Genomic DNA, 21,747 nt, shown 5'->3' with positions numbered 1-21,747 from the left:
ACCATGTCCGTTTTGGTGAGTGAGACCATTCAGAGTGAAAGTTCTATTACAAATTGTGAGATGTAGAAAACTGGCAGGGTGTGGTTTCCAAAATGTTTGAAGTTTCTCAGTGGGGCTAATATTCAGGAAGGGTGGGGCAAGAGCAAAGGAGTCTACATCCTGGAAAAGAGCTCTGGATCCCAACAGAGAGTTGGTGGCATTTCACACTGTGGTCCTTTCATCTTTCCTTGTGAGTCTCCCAGGGAAATGCTATGGATCATAGTCAGCTCCTAGCACAGGAACCCATGATGCAAGACACTGAGTAGTTCTTATCCTTTTTGTTTGTTTGTTTTTCACGCTAACAAACTAAATAGATGGTCAGCTTCAGACACCACCTCGTGTTAGATGTTATGTTCAAGTGTTAAGTTCTGTTTCATAGAAGTAAAGAAGTTCAGAGCTGGAAGGGATCTAGCAACCATTCAGTCTAACCCCCTTATTTTAAAAAAGAGAAAATGAAAGCCCAGATTTGATAAAGTTTACACACATCCACACAGGTAATTTAGTGATAGAACCAAAATTTGGGATTATTTACTCCTAGCTAAGAGGTCCTTTCACACCTCTGCAGGAGCTGTGATCTAACTCTTTAGGTTAAATTATAGAACTGTGACAGTTATTCCTTTTCCAAGGTGTTAGTTTTCTGATGATTCTGTAATCATTGCTTCTTACTTAAGAGGTGAAATTTAAAACTGCAATGGATGGTTTTCAGATTTGCTGTCATAGGGACCTTAGCAGCTACTTTCAGAAGATTACAGCTGAGAAGCTGGCCTTTGTTCTCAGTCCTTAATCACTTCTCTCTTTTGATGGATTTGAAACACAGCAATACAGATGAAATAATACCAGTAAAAGTGCTTGGGAATTTAAGAAGATATTGCAAATATGTCACAGCACGGGGGTCTTGAATTTCACTTTCTATATCGTATACTAAGTTCAAGTATCCTGCTCCAAGTGTGGCCAAACATGCAAATATTTGCTTTCTGAGTAATTTGCCCTAATGACTTTGAAGCATTTTTGAGAAACAGTGGTGACATTGTTCTGCCCTGGCAGAAAACATGTCCCTTGTTATGTCCACAGAGATCCCAGTAGTCTGCAGGCACATTATTAAGGCATGGGTGCTGCACAGTATTTGCTGATCTTGCCTTCCGTGTGACACAGTGTTAGGTATATAGGCTGTCACGTCACCCAAGCCTTGGTGACAAACCTGTCAGGCCCCACTCTTAGTTAAGCGCTAGGAGTAAAACTGGAAATGTTTTAACTTCTGAAGTAATGCCCTCTTCTGTGGACCCTTCTCCTCCTTGGTTTTGATCAGGCTGAAAGCATCAGACCATTGGCAAAGTTTGGAGTGATCACAAATGTGAAAGCTGTTCATTGCAAGTTATGTTTTTGTAGCTATCATATCTTCCAGGTCGATAATTTAAATCTGTTCAGCCAGAAAATAGAAAATTTCAGCAATCACAGGAGCACAAGTGATGTGTACCTGTCTTTCCTCTGCTCATTCTTCTTTAGGCATTCAACTTTAGCAGTGAGATTTTGGTACCACTATGGGGCGTATTTTGGACAGCCCAAATGATAGGAGCATGGATGTTATCTTCAACAAGCATAAAGTTTCTCTACTAGGGAAAGAATGAGAAGATTTCCCTGTGATGAAGGGAGAGAAGGGTAGAAGACTGATGGCTAGTCACTTAGAAAAAGTATCTTCTAAGAGTTGTCAACATGTTTCTTTGTTGGTTAATAATTCAGTGTACTTTTAGACTTTTTTTTCTCTTGTAACAAAGCACTACAAATTACTTTCTAGGAAAATACACCCCAAACAATGTGAATATTTTTCCAAACACTAAAAGGGGTGTTTATTACAAATCTGGAAATAAAATTAAAGATTTGTTATGCTTAAAATGTTTATAATTTTCAAATCTGTTACTGTTAATGTGTAAAAGGAGACGTTTAGGTCAGTGTAGTCCAGTTAAATATTGAGATTGTGCTCCTATTTGGGGCTGCCTTTTATTCATTTACTTACCAAACATTTAATACTCCTGTGTGTGTTTTACTTCTGTGAGAAGGTCAGTGAGAGAGATGAGGCATTTTATGTAAAAAGACAAGAGCTGATAGTAGTCTCAACTTTATTCAAAAAGATAGAACAAATTAAGAGACCAACATAGGTGTCATTAAGACTTCCAGGGGAAAGTGAATTTTAAGATGAATTTTGAAAAAGACAGTGAACTTGTACTGGTAGAGGAAGGGAGATGCATGCTTGGCTGAAAGAGAAGCAAAAGACACAGTGGTAGAATGGGTAATGTATTAACGCAACAGAAACACGCCAGGAAACAATTCATGATGTTAAAGCACTGTAGAAGTATTTATGAAGCACCTAGGAACATCTTTCCCAATCCGGAGTGGTTAAATATTTCTTTTATATGTATAAGTACAGCTCAAGGAGAGGGGAATTTTCAGGATTTGCTTCCAATTTTTAAGTTGCATGATTTTATATCAAAAGACTGTTAAATTTCTTGTTTTAAAAATAGTCAACTTACTAATTCTAAATGTGCGTAAATGTAAACGGTTGGTGAGATATTGGTTTCTATTTTGAATAAAATAGTTCATATATATTGAAGAAGAAGCAGCTGTCTTGAGACTTTGTAAGGCATTATACGGCTTTATGAACCTTCTTCTAGAGAAGATAGGAAAAATTAAAACATATCCTTTTGGTAGAGTTTGTAACCACATCATTAAACATCATAGCTTACTGAATTCCTACAGTACATGGTTCAAAGTATTTGGAACGTTTGATGAAAAATTACCACATTATACAAAATCATTAGTTTAGTCTATATAAGAATAATTCAGGCAACTTGGAAGGCTTTGCTTGATACATCTCAGCTACCAGTCTAATCTCGTTACTGATATTGAAGCTCCATCTTTTTTAATACTTTCACCCAAATCTTTAATATCTTAAATGTTTAGACTATTCTCCTCTTTAATGTGAATGGAGAAATCATCTCCACCCCTCCATTGTTGTCCTAATATTGTTGGTTCAGTCAATTAATTTTTTTAGAAAGGTTTAAACAATATCGTCACCTATAGCTGAAAGGTAAAAATAATTTCACTGAATGCTGATAATGCCTTAGATACTGACGTGTAGGGCGCCAATATTTAGTAACATACCCTAGGCTTGTGAACTCTGGGATAAAGACTTATTCAAAACAGGATTGGTAAAAAAGCATTGTGGAGCTCTTGTGGAAATCAACAATCCAAAAGTGCCAATTGCAGATTTGAGTTCGTAGGGCTTTGGACAGCAATATAGAGTGATGGACTATTTCAGGAATGCTGTTTTTAACAAAAAAATGACAAAGCATTTTTACTTTTTTCAAAAAATGACAAATTGAAAGGTGAGTTCTATCAAATGTAATGTGGTTAGTTCCTAAGTATTGATATCTTCTACTTCCTGTTTTCCCCAAATGATCGCTTTCATTTCAGTACGTTTCTTAAACATTTAATATTTAATATGTAACATATGGGTGGATGATACAATAATCAAGTCTGGACCCTACCAGTGAAGAGTTTAAAACCTATTTGGAAGAGAAAATATGCACACACAAAACAAATAACAAATGAAGAAGTACAGGACTATTAAAACAATTAGATATATAATGTTGTAGAGGAAATTCAATGGGGGATGAAGTTCAAGCCATAATAGTCTATAACAAAGTCTTGATTTTTAAAAGTATCATAATTGGCTTCAAAAATCTATGGTGTGGGGAGAGGGAAGGCTAAGTGGATGAAGTGAGAGAGTGGCATTGACATATATACACTACCAAATGTAAAATAGATAGCTAGTGGGAAGCAGCTGCATAGCACAGGGAGATCAGCTCGGTGCTTTGTGACCACCTAGAGGGGTGGGATAGGGAGGGTGGGAGGGAGATGCAAGAGGGAGGGGATATGGGGATATATGTATACGTATAGCTGATTCACTTTGTTATACAGCAGAAACTAACACAACAATGTAAAGTAATTATACTCCAATAAAGATGTTTAAAAAAATCTATGGTGTGTTTGCTGTGCTCATCTCAGTGGGAAACAATTTCTTTCAAAATCTGTAATATGGTTTCAAAGATAGTATGTATCATATTGAAAGCCATTTTTTTTCCCCTCCCCTTGAAAGCCATTCTTGATTATCTATTGTAAAGCTGAGGGAAACATTTTCAAAATAGTAAAAATTAAAAAGAATTATAAATGAAGCAAAATGTTTGTTCTTACTGGAACACTCATGAATAATGAAAAACCGTGGATAACTTATTAAATTTAAAACATCCATACTGGTGTAAAATGAGCCATTTTGATTGATGTGTTTCCAGTGAATTTTAAATGCTGCAAGGATGGCTAATTGCTTTCTGTAAATGATTATGAAAAAGAAATCTGTAAGCCAAGTGAATCCTTCTTGGTTTAAGCAATCACAAAAGTAATTTTTACCTGTTATGCTGGTGAAGCGAGGTCATTAGCAACTTTAGTGTTCTTTGTGAATAGGAAGACCGAGAGGGGGAAAATCAAAGACATTCATTGAGTAATGCAAAAATTCTCCTATGTAGAGACATTTTACACAGCAGGAACTTCAGTCCATGTGTAAAGGAGGCTGCTTGCATGGTGAAAAATAAAACAACACTGCCCCCTCCCCTGCTCCCCCCTGGCCTCGCCCCCCCTCACTCCATTGACATGCATAGCTGGCCTGGTAGGTGTAAAAATAGACTGGCAGAGCCTGAATTGGAAATGGTCACTGAAGGCAGCCTGCAGTTGCTCGGGTTTTGAGTTCTCTCTGACACCAGCAAGCCAGCCAGCAGATGGGGAGAACTGGTGAGGGGCGTGTAGGGGAATTGAGCAGAGGAACCCAGGATCGTCTGGATGAATCGGCCACATTAGTGTCCCCCTGGGAGCCCTGGACAGAGCACAGAGGGCAAGGACGGCCCCACTGACAGCGGGAACCGTAGAACTGAGATGGGTAATGCAGCTCTCTGCCCGTCTTGTCATGCGGATAAGAGTGTAAGAGCACAGGGACACTTGCAGGAATTGGACAAAACCCCAGACTACTACGGCTGTAACAGCGAGGACACCAAAGAACTTGGGGTGCGGGTAAGTTCTAAGTCACAGACTGGAGGAGAGGAGGATGGTGGCCCAAGAATCAACATTGGACCTCATTGGTTAAAACTCTAAACTTCCTGGAAGGAAGTTGACAGAATAAAACCAATGTGATCAAACCAGCTGACTGCCTCTGATTCAGTGGCCTGCTGCTGTTTCCTCTTCGTGTTCTGCCGTGTTCATGTTTGTTCCTTCTGAGCTGGTTTTAGCTATGAACTGACATTTGGGAATAAGCAAGGATGCCGTCTCTTTAATTAAGTTTTGTCCAAAGCTGAACATATATTTTATTATGGAGTGACTTGCAGCAATATTGCAGAGATTCACTTACATTCAGGCTGTTAAATTATTTTGCCTGTATATATTCATAGTTCATTTTTCATTAGGATCATTTTTCATTAGGATTAAAAAGCACGTTCTGACTTCCCAGTTTCAGCCTATAAAGGCGTTCTTCTAATATTTAACTAACTACAGTGAAAAGCCCTTTAAATACTGTTCTGATTATGATGATAATATTTTGTGCAGAGGCCTAAAAGTCGAGCCATCAAATACCTAAGTTGACTTTCAGACTTTAATAATTCATAGTCATGGTATGTTTCTTAAAATAATTACAAAGGCTTATTGTGATTTTTTTTGGGGGGGGAGGGCCAAAAATCTTTCTGAAATATTTTGATTTTCCTATTTGCTGGAGGATAAAGTGTATCTTTGATCTGTCAGATGCAGGAATTTGACCTTACTTCAAGTCATGTATTTCAGAGCGTAGCCATGAAACTAAGATAAGGAAGATTTCTGAATCAGAGAAACATACTCTGTACTTCGAAGTGTGTGCCTGATATTTCCAGGAGTGAGGACTTTGAGGTGACTCCCTACTCTCTTTGGCTTTTACTCTGACCTGGGTGAATTTCATAATTTCATAGCATTGAAATTCTGTCAGACCACAATGAAACTGAAAGAGAAACTAAGAACTTACCAGTAAGAACAACGTGCAGAGCCAGTGTTTCCAGATAGCTGCAGTGAAAAGAAAGTCTGTCAGCACTGTAGTGCAGATGAGGACGGGGCTTCCCGAATTGGAAAGAAGCCACCCCAGGCAAGAGATTAGGCAAAAAGGTGGGGAGGGAGGACACCTGCCTTAACAACCACACTGCCCAGGTTTGTGACCAGGGACTGTTGCAGTTCTCTTTTTGGGTTATGGTTTTATGGTTTAAATTATCCACATCCCCCAGCAGCATCATTCGGCATTTCTGAGCGGCCACTTCAAGTGCAATTTCTGGACTGAAGGGGCGAAAAAAGGTGAACTTTTGGGTAACTGTTTAGTAGCTCTACAAGCTTGCTTAGTTGCAGTATATGAATATATTCTCCAAGAAGTGGCTACCTTGCTTAAAAGGTAGTTTCCAGGAATTCTTTTCATTAATTTAACATTGAGACCATTCTTTAAAATGTTAGTTAATAATTCCCTCAATATTTTTAAGCTACACAAGTGTATTCCCTGTTTTCACCTCTTAAAAACCATTAAGAAAAATGTAAAGCATGAAAATAAATTAGAGGTACTTTAAAAATTAAATATAAAAGCCTGTTTTTAAAACGTAGAGAACAGAAGTGATGATATTTTGATGCACTGATAGGTTCTTTTGGGTAAAGAAGAGCAAGATTTAGCGTGATTTTTAGATCCAAGGGCTGAAATAAGAAATTCATTCAAAACTTTCGAGTTCAGAAAATGATTAAAAACGTTTTAAGAAGAAATAATCAATAGCGATATCATTCCCTTGTTAAAATCCTCCTATCCATTTTAATATAGATATTAGCCCTGAAAAAAATTTGAGTTGATATTTAAAAATTTACTACAATCTGATTTCTCTGAATTAAATAATATAACCTGCTGATCATTGAATAATCTCTTCTGTCAAAGATTTTATGGACAGGAGCATATAATGATTGTTGTGACATGGAAAGGTATGGTAGAAGTGGCAATGCACCTGTTGCCTACTTTCTGAAGTGATATTTTACTCAGGATGTCACCACTTTAGACATGGGCAAAAAAAAAAAAAAAGCTAATACCAAAGATGACAAGCAAAATACGTGGTTCTATCTAGCTTTAAGTTTCCCAAATTTAAGAAATCTATTGTCTTTCTTTACTTTTAAATGGGTACTGTGAGACTGAAGCCACTCACTCCTTACATCATCTAGATACATTTCATAATTAGTCCCTTTTCATCATTCATGCTTGTCATTATTAATGATTAAGTTAAGAGGTTCAGAACTTACTAACTTTTATTTTTATAATAATCTTTTTTTGGGGGAAAAACAGAAACACAGGTCCTTAGCACTTTTTTTTCTTCTGGAAATTAACTTAGAAATGTTTCATAGAGTTTATTGTGTTTGGGGGACACAAATTGCAACTAAATAAATTTCCAGGTTTATTCATAATCGGAACTAAACTCATGGAAAAAAATATAAATTTAAAGTTCTAAAACTGCTGGGCTTTATGTAAATTAATACTTCATTCTTTTCTATAAGTTTTATTTAGAATTTTGAATAGTCTGACATTTGTTTGTATAAATAAGTATAGCAATGAGGAATAAATCAGTTACCAGGAATTGTTGAAAGTGAGCGAACAAAAATAATTTCTTCTAGAACCATATTATGGTATGTGCATATTTGAAATTCCACTTAATAGGCTTATACATTTTTTATAAGATAAAAAAAATCAGACCATAATTATTTCCAGATATGTTACATAATTAAACCCAGAAATTATACCACAAAAAAGTAGAAAATGAAACTAAATATTATTGTGGCAATATAATAATTTCCTAAGTTTTAAAGTAACTTTAAATGATTGTAGCAGGACTTCCCTGGTGGCACAGTGGATAAGACTCTGCACTCCCAATGCAGGGGCCCCGGGTTTGATCCCTGGTCAGGGGACTAGATCCCACATGCATGCCGCAACTAAGAGTTCACATGCTGCAACTAAAGAGCCCGTGTTCCGCAACTAAGGAGCCAGGAAGCCAAAACTAAGGAATCCTGGAGCTGCAACTAAGGAGCCCGCCTGCCACCACTAAGACCTGGCACAACCAAAATAAATAAATACATATTAAAAAAAAAAGGTTATAGCAAAAATGATGAACAGCTAATATACCACAAAATTTTAAAGTTCTATAACTGGACAAATATTTTATAATGTGTATTCAAATTAATACTTAAATTCTAGAGCCAAGTCCAGCAAACTCGTTCTGTAAAGGGTCTGAGAGTGGATGTTATAGGCTTTGTGGGCACGTGGTCTCTGTTGCTGCTTCTCAGCCCTGTTGGTTGTAGAGCAAACGCAGCCTTAGACAGTAGGGCAACAAATCGATCTGGCTGTTTTCCAACAATTGCTAAATTTTTCTATTATTAAATTTTTGATTGCTAAATTTTTCAGTCACTAAATATTAATTTTAGTATTCTTTTCCTATTTTGTAAAGATATGCATTAAAATAATAATAAAATATTCCGTTAACAAAGATATAAAATATAATAATATTCAGTCTTAGAAGAGGGTGTTGAGACTGGTAGACGTTCCAGGGTATGCTGTAAATTTTTCTAAATATTTGGAAAGCAATTTGGAAATACATTTCAAACTAGTTACAGTGTCTCTTTTTCATTTTGCTGGTGCAGCCAGGACTCTAGTAGCAGGGAGATTTGCATGGAGAAAAAGAGTAGGCAAACCTTTCAGGGCAGACTCTCACCCCCGACCACAGATAAAGAACTACACTGGACTCCAACCCCTGTGTTATGAGTATTCCCAAGTCCATCTCTCCCTTCACTCAAACTTTGAGGGCACGAGAGAACTCTACTCCCAGAGAGACCTTATTCCAAATCTATTGAGAAAAAATGTCTGCCTTCCTAATGAAGATGTAAGGCTTATGAGCCTATGTTAGGGTTTTCCTCTGAAATGTGGTTGCCTCTTACATTAGTCCTTAAAGGACTCCAAGATCTGCTATTATCACAATCAGCTTGACAGTTCCAAAAAGAGAAAGCATGTGGGGTAGTAGAGAGTTGAGAACAAAATTCAGCTGTACTAAAATTCTTATTCAGAGGAAATCCTAGTGATATTTCTAAATATTTCTGTTGATCACAGAAGGAAAAACTGCATGACCTCTCAGATACCTTTTCCTTTTCCTTTTTACAGATGATGGGTATATATATTCCAGTTTTACTTATGAAAGAAGAAGCTCTCAGAGATGCTTTATAGATTTTGTCCTGGATTCTTAGGGGAGCTCTGTCTGGGACATGAGTCCGCAAAGCCATGCAAGGGCTAAGCGGGCTCCAGAGAGGCGGCTTCTTGACCATGCTTTGGTAAAGTGAAGACTAGAACAGCCTCAGGAATAGATCTTCATTTCTTGTTCTTCTTGGCTTGTATTTTTTCATGGCATCATTTATAGATTTGCATATTGGTCTAAGTGTTCTTTATATTTGTCTTGCATTGAGATCATGTACTTTTCACTGCAGTTTCTTTTTTTTTTTTACATCTTTATTCAACTATAATTGCTTTACAATGGTGTGTTACTTTCTGCTTTATAACAAAGAGAATCAGTTATATATATACATATGTTCCCATATCTCTTCCCTCTTGTGTTTCCCTCCCTCCCACCCTTCCTATCCCACCCCTCTAGGTGGTCACAAAGCACTGAGCTGATCTCCCTGTGCTATGCAGCTGCTTCCCACTAGCTATCTGTTTTACGTTTGGTAGTTGGTAGTGTATATATGAGGATATGGGGAGGGGGAAGGGTAAGCTGTGACAAAGTGAGAGAGTGGCATGGACATATATTCACTGTAGTTTCTTTACCATATCAGATTAATTTGCTTTGTCCCAAGAGCAAAACCATAAATGTGATGCTTCATCACAAATATTACTTAGATTATGTGTCCTAGATGACTTTTAAATTGTTATCCTCCTTGTTTTACCAGTTTTTTTCTCAGAGATTTTTATTTTCTTGTTTCATTTATTTAAACATTTTTTCAGTTATAGTAAAAAAATTTTATCTTCTTTATTTCAGCCTTCTTGTTACTGTATACATTTTCTTGTGACCTTAGCCCATAGGCATTGAATTCTGGTGTTTTTGTGAAAACAATTTAGTACTTTTCTGCTGTGCTGAATCAAAAGGTAGTAAGTCAACCAGCAAATATTTATTGAGCTAGGTATCGATCTAAATGCTGGCCATATGTGGATGAGACAGAGTAGGGGGAGACAAACATTAAACTTAAATAGGGAGGTAGGGGGAGTGTGCTGCCCAGCTGAGGTAGGAATGTGCCGGGTGAGTCCAAGGGACAAAAAGGCATGGCTGCAGCATTGTGAACAGAGAAGAAAGGGGCTGGCAATGAGGTCTGAGAGGCAGGCACAGGCCTACCTTGGCAGAAGTTTAGATTTCTTTCTAAATGTAGTGGGCCTTGGTAAAGGACTTTGGATTTCATTCAAAGTACAGTGGGAAACCTCTGGAGAGTTTTAGAGAAATAGGAGAACCTCATTTATGCTTCAAAAGATCTTTCTCGTGTGAGCTTTCTCCTCCTCCCTCCCTCTCTGTGCCTCTGTCTCTGTCTCTCTCTGTCTCTGTCTATCTCTGCTTGGTGGAGAATGGATTGTAAATTCCATCAAGGGAGGCCAACTTAAGCTGTCCCAGAAACCCCTGAGGTGAACGATGACGTAGGATTAAATTAGGGTGTTAACAGTGGTGGTGAGAGAAGTGATCAGATTCCAGATGTATTTTTGTTTTTATTGAAGGATTGTTTTGGCTCTTGAAAGAAAGAGAAGGGGTTCTTGGCTTAAACAACTGGGTACAAGATGGTGCCATTTACTAAGGTGGAGTGGTGTGTGTGTGTGTGTGTGTGTGTGTGTGTGAAAGAGAGATGGTTCCCTATCTATGAATCATACAGTATGTCAAGAGAGTTAAACTTTTCTTCAATTTTGAGTTCTAAGAGGATAGAAATAAGAGACTTTAAATGATATTGTGAACATTATCTTTGGTAGCCTTTTTTTTTTTTTTTTTTTTTTTTTTGCGGTTCGCGGGCCTCTCACTGTTGTGGCCTCTCCTGTTGCGGAGCACAGGCTCCGGACGCACAGGCTCAGCGGCCATGGCTCACGGGCCCAGCCGCTCTGCGGCACATGGGATCTTCCCGGACCGGGGCACGAACCCGTGTTCCCTGCATCGGCAGGCGGACTCTCAACCACTGCGCCACCAGGGAAGCCCTGGTAGCCTTTTTTATAGCTGTTATAAGAAAACTTTCTCCCTATAGTTTTGTTATTAACCCTAAAAAGGTCCAAGAGTATGCTGAAAATCATTCTGGTAAAGCATTTTTAAAAATACGAAATGATATAGAGCATGGTTATGTACTTTTGGATAATTTATTTAAAGATAAATATTGAAAGAACATAAGATATGGCTTCTGTCGTCTAGGAACTTTCAATCTAGTTTTAAAAGCAGGACTTACCCACATGTAATTAATTAACTATTAAAGTCAATAGGAGAGTAGGTGGCAGTGTGAGTGATGAAATGAGTACCTAAAAGATGACAAGGAAGAAGAGGAACGGTACAGATCATACATACTGTTTTGGGAATGTCTCATGGACAGGGCTGAGATTCAGCTAGTACGGAGCAGAGCAGCTGTACCAATTGTTTATACTTTGAAATGATTCCATACAGACTAATTAAATAGCCGCTTCTATGAGCCCACCAAGCTGCTCCTTCTACTGTGGCTACCTGGAGCCCATCCTCAGGATTCCCCAGTCCACTTCCAACCCCCAAATGAACAAATAGAAGAATGATGCCTGGACCAGCTAGGGGCCTCCAGGACTACCTTCCTCCGGTGCTACAGACAGTGTCCATTGTGACTGGCTGGTGTGTGAACTGTACCAGTTGTTAAATATTTTGAACATCCATTCTGCTAATGGAGAAGTTAGAGCCTGTAGTAGATTTAAAAAATTTTTATTTTTAATTTTTTTATTGCAGTAGAGTTGGTGTACAATATTATATAAGTTTCAAGTATACGACATAGTGATTCACAATTTTTAAAGTTTATACTCGATTTATAGTTATAAAATATTGGCTATATTCCTTGTGCTATATAATATATACTTGTAGCTTATTTATTTTATATCTAGTAGTTTGCACCTCTTAATCCCCACCCCTAATTTGCTCCCCCCCACCACTGGTAATGAGTAATTTGTTCTCTATATCTGTGAGTCTGTTGCTTTTTTGTTATACTCACTAGTTTGTTGTATTTTTTAGATTCCGCATATAAGTGATATCATACAGTATTTGTCTTTTTCTGTCTGACTTATTTCACTTAGCATATTACCCGTAAAGTCTGTCCAGGTTGCTGCAAATGGCAAAATTTAATTCTTTTTTTATGGCCAAGTAGTATTCCATTGTATAGATGTGCTAGCTTACAGTGGATCTTGGAAGCAGAGTACAATCTTGGTTCCTGTTGGGAAGAAGGCACATTCAGTTAGCATTTATTGAGCATTTATTTATTTTTTTTTTATTTTTATTTTTGTGGTACGTGGGCCTCTCACTGCTGTGGCCTCTCCCATTGCGGAGCACAGGCTCCGGACGCGCAGGCTCAGCGGCCATGGCTCATGGGCCTAGCCGCTCTGCGGCATGTGGGATCTTCCGGGACTGGGGCACGAACCCATGTCCCCTGCATTGGCAGGCGGACTCTCAACCACTGCGCCACCAGGGAAGCCCTTATTGAGCATTTATTAAGTGCCAGGCACTGGGCTTACCAAGATGAATAAGACATGCAACTTTGGCTTGAAAGGAGCGTAATCCAAGGATGGACAAAGCAGGAGTCCCAATATGGTGTTACAGTGTGGTGAGAAAGCACAGGGTGTTGTGGAATACCTAAGAATGACAACTCAGTCTCAGAGGGTTACAGAAAAGTCAAATCTTGAAGCATTATGAGCAGATCACAATCTCAGTCTTGGAGTCAATAGTAACATTAGAATGAGAGAAGCAGTGTATGAATCCCCATGGCTGTAACACCTTGTTTTTTTGGACACATGTGGAATTCACGAAATTTGGTTAATATACATGGGATCAGACTATCAAGAGCTTCATATGCCAAGCTTCAGAATTTGGACTCTGTTCTACTGAAAGACCACTGACAAAGGCTGTTTTAGGAGAACCAATTAGGTTGTGGTTTGCATATCAGAAGCTCCACTCTCTTTGCAGTGCCTAACCAAGCACCTAGTACCTAACAGATGCTCAATAAATATTTTTGGAAAACTTGAATAAATTAATGACTAAGAAACCACCCAAGATAGTGAATCTAGCTGTGGGCATTTTCCAGCTGCAGGTGACAAGCCCCCAGATGAAACCAAAGGCTGTGAAAATTGAAAAAGTGATAGAGGTATAAAAGGCATTTCTAAAAATATTTAAAGAGCCTGGAAAAACTAAGAATTAAAACTAAGAAGATTTAATTATAACCTTCTTCTCAAAAAAAAATGTACCCTACTGCAAGTGTACACACATTACTACTGTGAAATATTAATTGTATAAAACATATTTACTATAATAATTCCTTGAATTATTATGCAATCTCTGTATGAAATTGTACATAAAATGCAATAGATACCTTTCAGTGAAATATTACACTGTGATAAGAGGAATTATTATTATAATATAAACAATCAATATCTAATACTATTTCCATTATAGTTTTCTTATGAGGTTCATCCAAACCAAACATAATTTGAACTATGTAATAATTTTAAGTCTTCTGTATTTAATAACATTGGTTCTACTGGATATACAGTGGCTTTTTCAGGGTCACATGTATGGTAGAGCTGAGAATACTCTGTGGAGAGAGAGCTGTCTTTTCAACCATATTTTGCTTCCTTCCCACACAGACATCTGCTGTTTCTTACCCACTTTCAGTTGCTGGTTTGGATTGAATGCCTTCTTAATGGGTGAAACTTAAAATTTATTTTGCCATAAGAAATAGCTACTGGTTCCTTCATTGTCATTTAAAGGCTTCTCTTTGAAATTTGGGGCATATTATATTACATTTCATTGTCAGACTTTTAAGAGTTTGACTTTTCAAAGCTTACATTCACGTCATATTTGTATGGGCTTATGTGACTATAGTAAAACTGTTTTGTACCTTTCTTTAAAATTTGCTTATAAGGTGTAAAAATACTACAACAATCATCGGAAGTATAATCATTTCAATGGCATCTTTGAGCTAATGAATTGTATCTAAAAGCTATGCGAAAGCCAGGTGTTGAATAGTAGAGATTGTGAGTTGAAACAGTGTTTTTGATGAATTATAAATGTTGCTGACATATTATTTTAAAATTTGGATTTTTTTTTGTACTCTTTACCTACCTCAGTTATCAATGAGCTTCAAAAGGGGGCTTTGAAGTATAATCTTATGTTCTACTTGATACCGTAGCACTTTATCTAGTATAACAACTCTATTAAATAAACACATCATGTACTTAAAATTAAATATCTGAGATTGTTAATTTGTCTAATGAGGAATTCTCACTTTATCATGGAAAAGATGGCTCCAGGCAGAAATAATGTGTTAAAACTACGGTTGAAGTCTCTTCAGACTTGCTACATTAGAATCATATATTTCTGGATTGTTAGCCTTCTGAAGGAGATTAGTTAGAAAGCATGTACTAAGACATCTAGTAAAACAGAAGGACATAGGAAAATTTGTGGCTCTTTTCTTTTTGAAAACCACTGGTCATCACATATAATTTTTTCTTTAGATTTACCAAAGGGAAAACTCCATTTTCAGAAGTAAAAGACATTCAACAGTTTTCTGTTAGTAAGGTGTATGTTTCACAGAATATTCCATATGTCTATAATACATAATTATTTCTTTAAAAACTGGCTTATCATATTCAGCTTCTTGTGCATTCTTTGTTTTTTTTTTTTTTTGCGGTACGCGGGCCTCACTGTTGTGGCCTCTCCCATTGCGGAGCACAGGCTCCGGACGCGCAGGCTCAGCGGCCATGGCTCACGGGCCCAGCTACTCCGCCGCATGTGGGATTCTCCCGGACCGGGGCACGAACCCGCGTCCCCTGCATCGGCAGGCACCACCAGGGAAGCCCTATGCATTCTTACATCATACATTCTGACTGCCTAAATGATCGAGGATGACATCAGGGATAAAGTGTTTTGGGTTGTGTAATAAATACATAGAATGAAAGGTCTAGTTAATCCCTTATGTCATCACCTTCCAAAGTGTGTTCCATGAACTGCCCACATCAGAAGAATCACCTGGGGTGTTTTAAAGTGATGTAGCTTGCTAAGCTCTACATAAGACCTCCAGAATTAGAATCTCTGAGGTGGGAGCTGAGAATATTTATTTAACAAGATTAAGCATGAAAAAAAAAAAAGATTAAGCATGATCTCTAAGTAACCCTTAAGTGCGTTATTGTATGATAACCACTGCTTTATGTTCTAAGAGGTTGACTTTACAGAAAAAACGGGGCTGAATATGTAACAACTGTACATAAGGGCATAAAAGTATTAAAACCCTTCACATTATATTAAATTTCTTCTAATCCAGGTTAATTCAACTGATTGCCAAATTCTGTTTACTGGCAATTAAAGGCACCAAGACCACACAGGACACGTGGGGACAGAGGCTGCTCTGCCAGCAAATGGGGCCTCCTATGGTCCAATGCATTATCTTAACAGTAAGAAGGGGTCTGCATTGTATCGCAATGTAATTTTAAATCACAGTACTTAAAGTAAATTTAAGCTCCACTTCCTAAAACTAATAATTGCTGTACGCCTATGTAGAGTCCTTTCATTGTTTAAGCTTGTAAACTCCCATCAGAAATCTAGGCGCTAACAACATAAGATGTTGTTATGAAAATGTGTCTCCCAGTTTTTTAAAAATCAGAATTTCATTCCACCATTGAGCAGCCAGCTTGAAGAGTAAGATTGTTCTGAATTATTTGATCCTTTCTTGGAATTGAAGCCCAGTACGATTTCCTGACTGAATTCCGCACTTCTGCCTAAAAAGCATGTGAGAGATGATTAACAAAGTTCTTTTGGCCTCAGTAAAATTTCTTAGTACATCAACTAATGTGAGGTGTCAAATATTCACTCCGTATATTTTCAGTTTAAAAAATTATATATGCATTTCTAAAAGACCTCTAAAATTAAGTATTAAATCAGTTTCTTCCACAAAAGTAAATAATGAATTCTACTGTCTACATGCTCTTTCTTTCTTGCGTTCTTTCTTTTGTTATATAATATATAAATACAGATTAAAGAATCAGTCTTTTCTTTGGTGTTGATTTGTGTAAACTCACCAATTAATTATTTGAAGAATTAAACAGTGATCCAGATGGACATGTCAACTTTCATTTCTATTTAAAATGTGACCCAAGCATTTAGAGCTACGTGTTAGACCCTAGCCATAACACTGTCAGCCAAGTTATCGATACTGGGCTTCTTTCTGGTCTACCCCTAACCACTTGATTTTGCATTGAGACTAGATCTATTCTATTCAGGATCGACAGTTGACTTAGATGTGGAAAATAGCAGGAGAATAAAAAATAAAGAAAATAAATAAATAAATGAAATGTGGAAATGTAGGGGAGTTTCTATATTAATTAGTAATAATAATAGCTGTCATTTATTGAGCCCCTATTTGCCAGGTTCTGTAATGGTGCTCCACATACCATTTACATATATAAATTTCATTTACTCCTTATGATAGCTCTGTGAATCAAGTATTAAAATTTACTTTTATTGAGTGTCTGCTATTCCAATGTACCCAATGTACTCTTCTTAGGGATTTTTACATGTAATATCTAATTTAGTCCATATAATCCTATACATTTTATAGACAAGTAAACTGAGGCTTATTTGAGTTCAGTACTTTGCTCATGGTCGCACAACTCATGGTAAGTGATAGAACCAGGATTGCAAAGATAGATTTTTCCTTTCTTCTTTCGTTCTCTTCTCTTGTGATTTGATGACTATCTTTAGTGTTATGTTTAGATTCCTTTTTCTTTTTTGTGTGTGTACTTGTTATAGATTTTTGGTTTTTGGTTACCATGAGGATTTTTTTAATAGCAGTCTATACATATGCGTGATTGTTTTAAGTTTCTGATCTCTTACTTTCAAATGCATTTTAAAAGCCCTGCATTTGTACTCTCCTTGAAAAAGTAGTTTGAAGCTCATTATATTAGACTAACTTTTCGAAGACAGAGAAATGTAAAGAGGAGACATTAGGGGAAGTTAAATTGGGTTGAATGATTTTCAACAATTGAAAAAAATTGTCTGCTTGGAAAATTTCAAGTAAGATTGTCACTTATGCCCCATACCAAAACAAATTTCAGGTTACTAAAAGTTAAATGGAAAGAAAAGCAATTTTTTTTAAGCCAGAAGAAAATGAGAAGTATTTTATTGATTTCAGGGTTGGAAGGCATGAAAGCAATGGAATAAAAATCTAAATTTATACTTTTCAATTTATAGAATTTAAAACTTGTAAAAGTCAAAAAATATATTAAAGAGAAAATAACAAACTTGGAAAAGAGTTATCTTGTCTATATAAAGTTTTTGAAAATAAAAGAGACATTTGAAACTCTGAAAGGACAAAAAATGTTGACAAGTCAAAGAAGATAAAAATTGTAATAGACATTAAATGTATGACTGAGCTTTTAAACTCTTCAAAACTGAAAAAGGTAAATCAAAACCGTTAAGATAGGCATATCAATTGAGCAAAGCAAATTTGAGCATGTGATTAAGTTGAGACAGGTTCTTCCACAAACAGTTATGGTAGCATCTTTTGCTTCAGCCTCTCTCAAGGTTAGTTTTGCAATATTACAATATGTACCAATAATCTATATCCTTTGACATCATTATTCCACCCTCAGGAATTTAAACAATGGACACAATCAAGACAAGGACAAAGACTTATGTACAACAATGAAAACAAAGGCACTAGTTCTACAAATAATTAGGGAAAGCTAAAAACAATTGTAACCCATCTGTAAACTACTATATAAGATTTAGAATATCTTTCATGACTTCTGAATGCTGTAGGCAATACTTATTTGGCAATGTTAGTTTTTAAAAGTAGAAGACGGAGTATTATTATCCCAACTTTGTAAAAATATTATTTATATGCACAGATACAGTGTATGTGTAGAAAAATTCTAAAAGAAAATGCATCAAAATATGCAGTCTTAAGTTTGAGTAATGGGACTATGGTGTTGGCTGATTTTTTTAAATTCATTTCTTAAATATTCTATGAGAATACGTATATGTTTTTATAATGATTCCCCTATGTTTTTTAAGAGAAGAGAGATTGTAAGAACCAAAAAGTAGCTAAAGAACCTAGAAAGTTTTATAGTTTTAGATAAATGCTCTTTTGGAATATGTATTTCTGTATTCTTTAGGTTTCATAACAAATTATTATTTTATTTAATATTCTACACTTATTTAGCTTTTCAATTAATTTGGAGGAGAGGACTTTTTATGGGTACATTTTACTAAGATTTTACAGGGGAAATAAGATTTACTATGATCATTTCTATAGGTGTAATCAACATTTAAATAGCAGGTGTGGTGATTAATTAAAAACAGCTGAGAGAGGTTTCATCCACCTTGGAAGCAGTCCAGGTTTAAATCCCACTCAGGAAAATATGTCAGTACGAGCTTGTAAAAGTCTGCATGCTGCTTTGAAAACAGAGGAACAAATGTTGTCTTTGAAGCCTACCGTGCTGTGGAGATTGATATTTTTTTTCTGTGCATGGTAGTAAAAATAATGGTGATGGAGACATTGCTCTAGATTCACTTGTCGAGTATAATATGCAATAATATTTTGAAGTAACGTAACTGAGTCCCTTAAAGTCACAACTCTTGGGTTAGCAACATTAAAGAAAAGAAATCTTGGTAGTCCAGAGGTGTCAGTGGCAAATGTTCAAACTTTAGGCCCTACCCCTAGCACAGGAAAGGGAATTGGGCATCAAGGGCAATCATAACATGATCACTGAGGCCAGGAATGTGATTGCAGTAGTTTTTCCCCAGAACAGGAAGCAGCAGACACTTCTACAAATCATTCAACAGTGGAAAGGTATTTGGCATCTTTGGGTGGAGCTAGGGAAGTGGTACCACATGGTGGTATGATCATGGCCTCTGTAGTAAGACTGACTGGGTACCAATTGCAGCTCTGACATTTATTACCAAATATCTGTGGACAAGTGCTTTAATCTCACTAAGCCTCAGTTTCTTCAATTGGGTGCTTTATGAGGATTAAATGAGACTATAAATGTTTTGACATACTACATTAATATTGTAGTAGTACGTACAATAGTACAAACTTTTTGACAAAAGGTACAAACTATTATTCATTCCTTCAAGAAGTCGAGCAGCCAGAGTGTATGCACCCAAAGCAAGCTGCATGTCATGGAGTCTCATGAGTAGATGAATGGCTTAAAGGAAAAAGCAAGTCTAGGTGGCATGTAAAATTCTAATACGGTGTATGTCAGTTCATATTCTGTAAGAAAATATTTTTAAAATTTAAGTAAAAATATCACTAAAACTACATAAATATAAACAAATCATGTAAAAATGATGAAAAATTGACTTGCTCAATGTGACTTTGACAATTATCTTCAAGCAAAATATAGTGAACAAAAGTGTAGTCACCCCAATCAAAACACATGTAATTAATTCTCTTACTTGAAATCATAACCAGAAGAGAAAGGCTTTAGGTCAGGCTAAATTTTTGTAATGATTACTTTACATAATTCATGCTAAATTAATAGTTACATCTATGAAAAGGTATTATTAGTAGAGGGAACTCAATTGCTGAAATATGCCACAATTCTTATATGTGGGAAAAAGAAACCAAATAGAAGTGGAGCTTCTCCAACTATAAAGGACTGTACCTTGTAGGGATGCCACAGGATTTTAATATATACCCAAGTTCTCTTCAAGCTTCACATTATGTGCTGGGTTCTCACGTTAAACATTGTTAATCAGAAATGGCACAATCCAAACATCTTTTTTTTTAATTTTTATTTTTATAGAAGTATAGTTGATGTACAATATTATATAAATTACAGGTGTACAATACCATATAGTGATTCACAATTTTTAAAGGTTACACTCCATTTACAAATAAATTTATAAAATGTTGGCTATATTCCCTGTGCTGTACATTATATCCTTTTAGCTTATTTTACACATAATAGTTTCTCTTTATCCTCTACCCCAATTACCCCTCCTTCTTCCCTCTCCCCATTGGTAACCACTAGTTTGTTCTCTATATCTGTGAGCCTCCTTTTTTGTTATATTCACTAGTTTGTTGTATTTTTTAGATTCCACATATAAGTGATATCATACAGTATTTGTCTTTCTCTGTGTGACTTATTTCTCTGAGCATAATACCCTCCAAGTCTATCCATGTTGCTGCAAATGGCAAAATTTCATTCTTTTTTGTGGCTGAGTAGTATTCTACTGTGTGTATATACCATGGCTTCTTTATCCATTCATCTGTTGATGTATACTTAGGTTGCTTCTATATCTTGGCAATTGTAAATAATGCTGCTGTGAACATTGGGGTGCATGTATCTTTTCAAATTCATGTTTTTGGGGTTTTCTTCAGATATATGCCCAGGAGTGGAATTGCTGGGTCATATGATAGCTCCATTTGTAGCTTTTTGAGAAACCTCTCTACAGTTTTCCACCATGGCCGCACCAATTTACATTCCCACCAACAGTATACAGGGTTCTCTTTTCTCCACATTTATGCCATTTGTTATTTGTGTTCTTTTTTTAAATTTTATTTTATTTGTGTTCTTTTTGATGAGAGCCATTCTGACAGGTGTGAGATGATATCTCACTGTGATTTTTTTTTTTTTTTTTTTGCGGTACGTGGGCCTCTCACTGCTGTGGCCTCTCCCAGTGCGGAGTACTGGCTCTGGACGCGCAGGCCCAGTGGCCATGGCTCACAGGCCCAGCCGCTCCGCGGTATGTGGAATACTCCCAGACCAGGGCACGAACCTGTGTCCCCTGCATCGGCAGGTGGACTCTCAACCACTGCGCCACCAGGGAAGCCCATCTCACTGTGATTTTGATTTGCATTTCCCTGATGATTAGTGATGTGTCGAGCATCTTTACATGTGCCTGTTGGTCATCTGCATTTCCTTTTTGGAAAAAAATGTCTATTCAGTTCTTTTACCCATTTTTTAATTGGGTTGTCTGGTTTTTTGATGTTGAGTTGTATTAGCTCTGTATATATTTTGGATACTAACCCCTTATCAGTAATATCATTTGTAAATACATTCTCCCATTCAGTAGGTTGTCTTTTCATTTTGTTGATGGTTTCCTTTATTGTGCAAAAGCTTTTAAGTTTAATTAAGTCTCATTTGCTTATTTTTGCTTTTATTTCCTTTACTTTAGGAGACAGATCCAAAAAGATATTGCTACAATTTATGTCAAAGAGTGTTCTGTTTTCCTGTAGGAGTTTCATGGTTTCCAATCTCACATTTAGGATTTAGTGCCTTTTGAGTTTATTTTTGTATATGGTGTTAGAGAACGTTCTAATTTCTTTTCCATGTGGCTGTCTCGTTTT

The 21,747-nt window shown here is 36.6% G+C and overlaps 1 protein-coding gene across 5 annotated transcripts in view; it reads left to right on the top strand.

The window, feature by feature from the left end:
* Nucleotides 1–21,747, top strand: part of ANK2 (ankyrin 2) — a 574,287-nt gene that overhangs the window by 325,806 nt on the left and 226,734 nt on the right. For 3 of the 5 annotated variants that reach the window (XM_032631822.1, XM_032631820.1, XM_032631823.1), the window contains exon 1: nucleotides 4,808–5,154. The exons of the other annotated variants lie outside the window; for them this stretch is intronic. In XM_032631822.1, coding sequence (XP_032487713.1) covers nucleotides 5,020–5,154 — 135 coding nt within the window. In that variant the 5' untranslated portion in view covers nucleotides 4,808–5,019. Of the gene's footprint in view, nucleotides 1–4,807; nucleotides 5,155–21,747 lie in introns of those variants that run through there. 5 annotated transcript variants of the gene reach the window in all.

The sequence above is a fragment of the Phocoena sinus genome, chromosome 5, assembly GCF_008692025.1.
Source record: "Phocoena sinus isolate mPhoSin1 chromosome 5, mPhoSin1.pri, whole genome shotgun sequence".
Lineage (NCBI taxonomy): Eukaryota > Metazoa > Chordata > Mammalia > Artiodactyla > Phocoenidae > Phocoena > Phocoena sinus.
The sequence above is the reverse complement of the archived record's forward strand: the minus strand, read 5'-3'. Positions and strand labels throughout refer to the sequence as shown.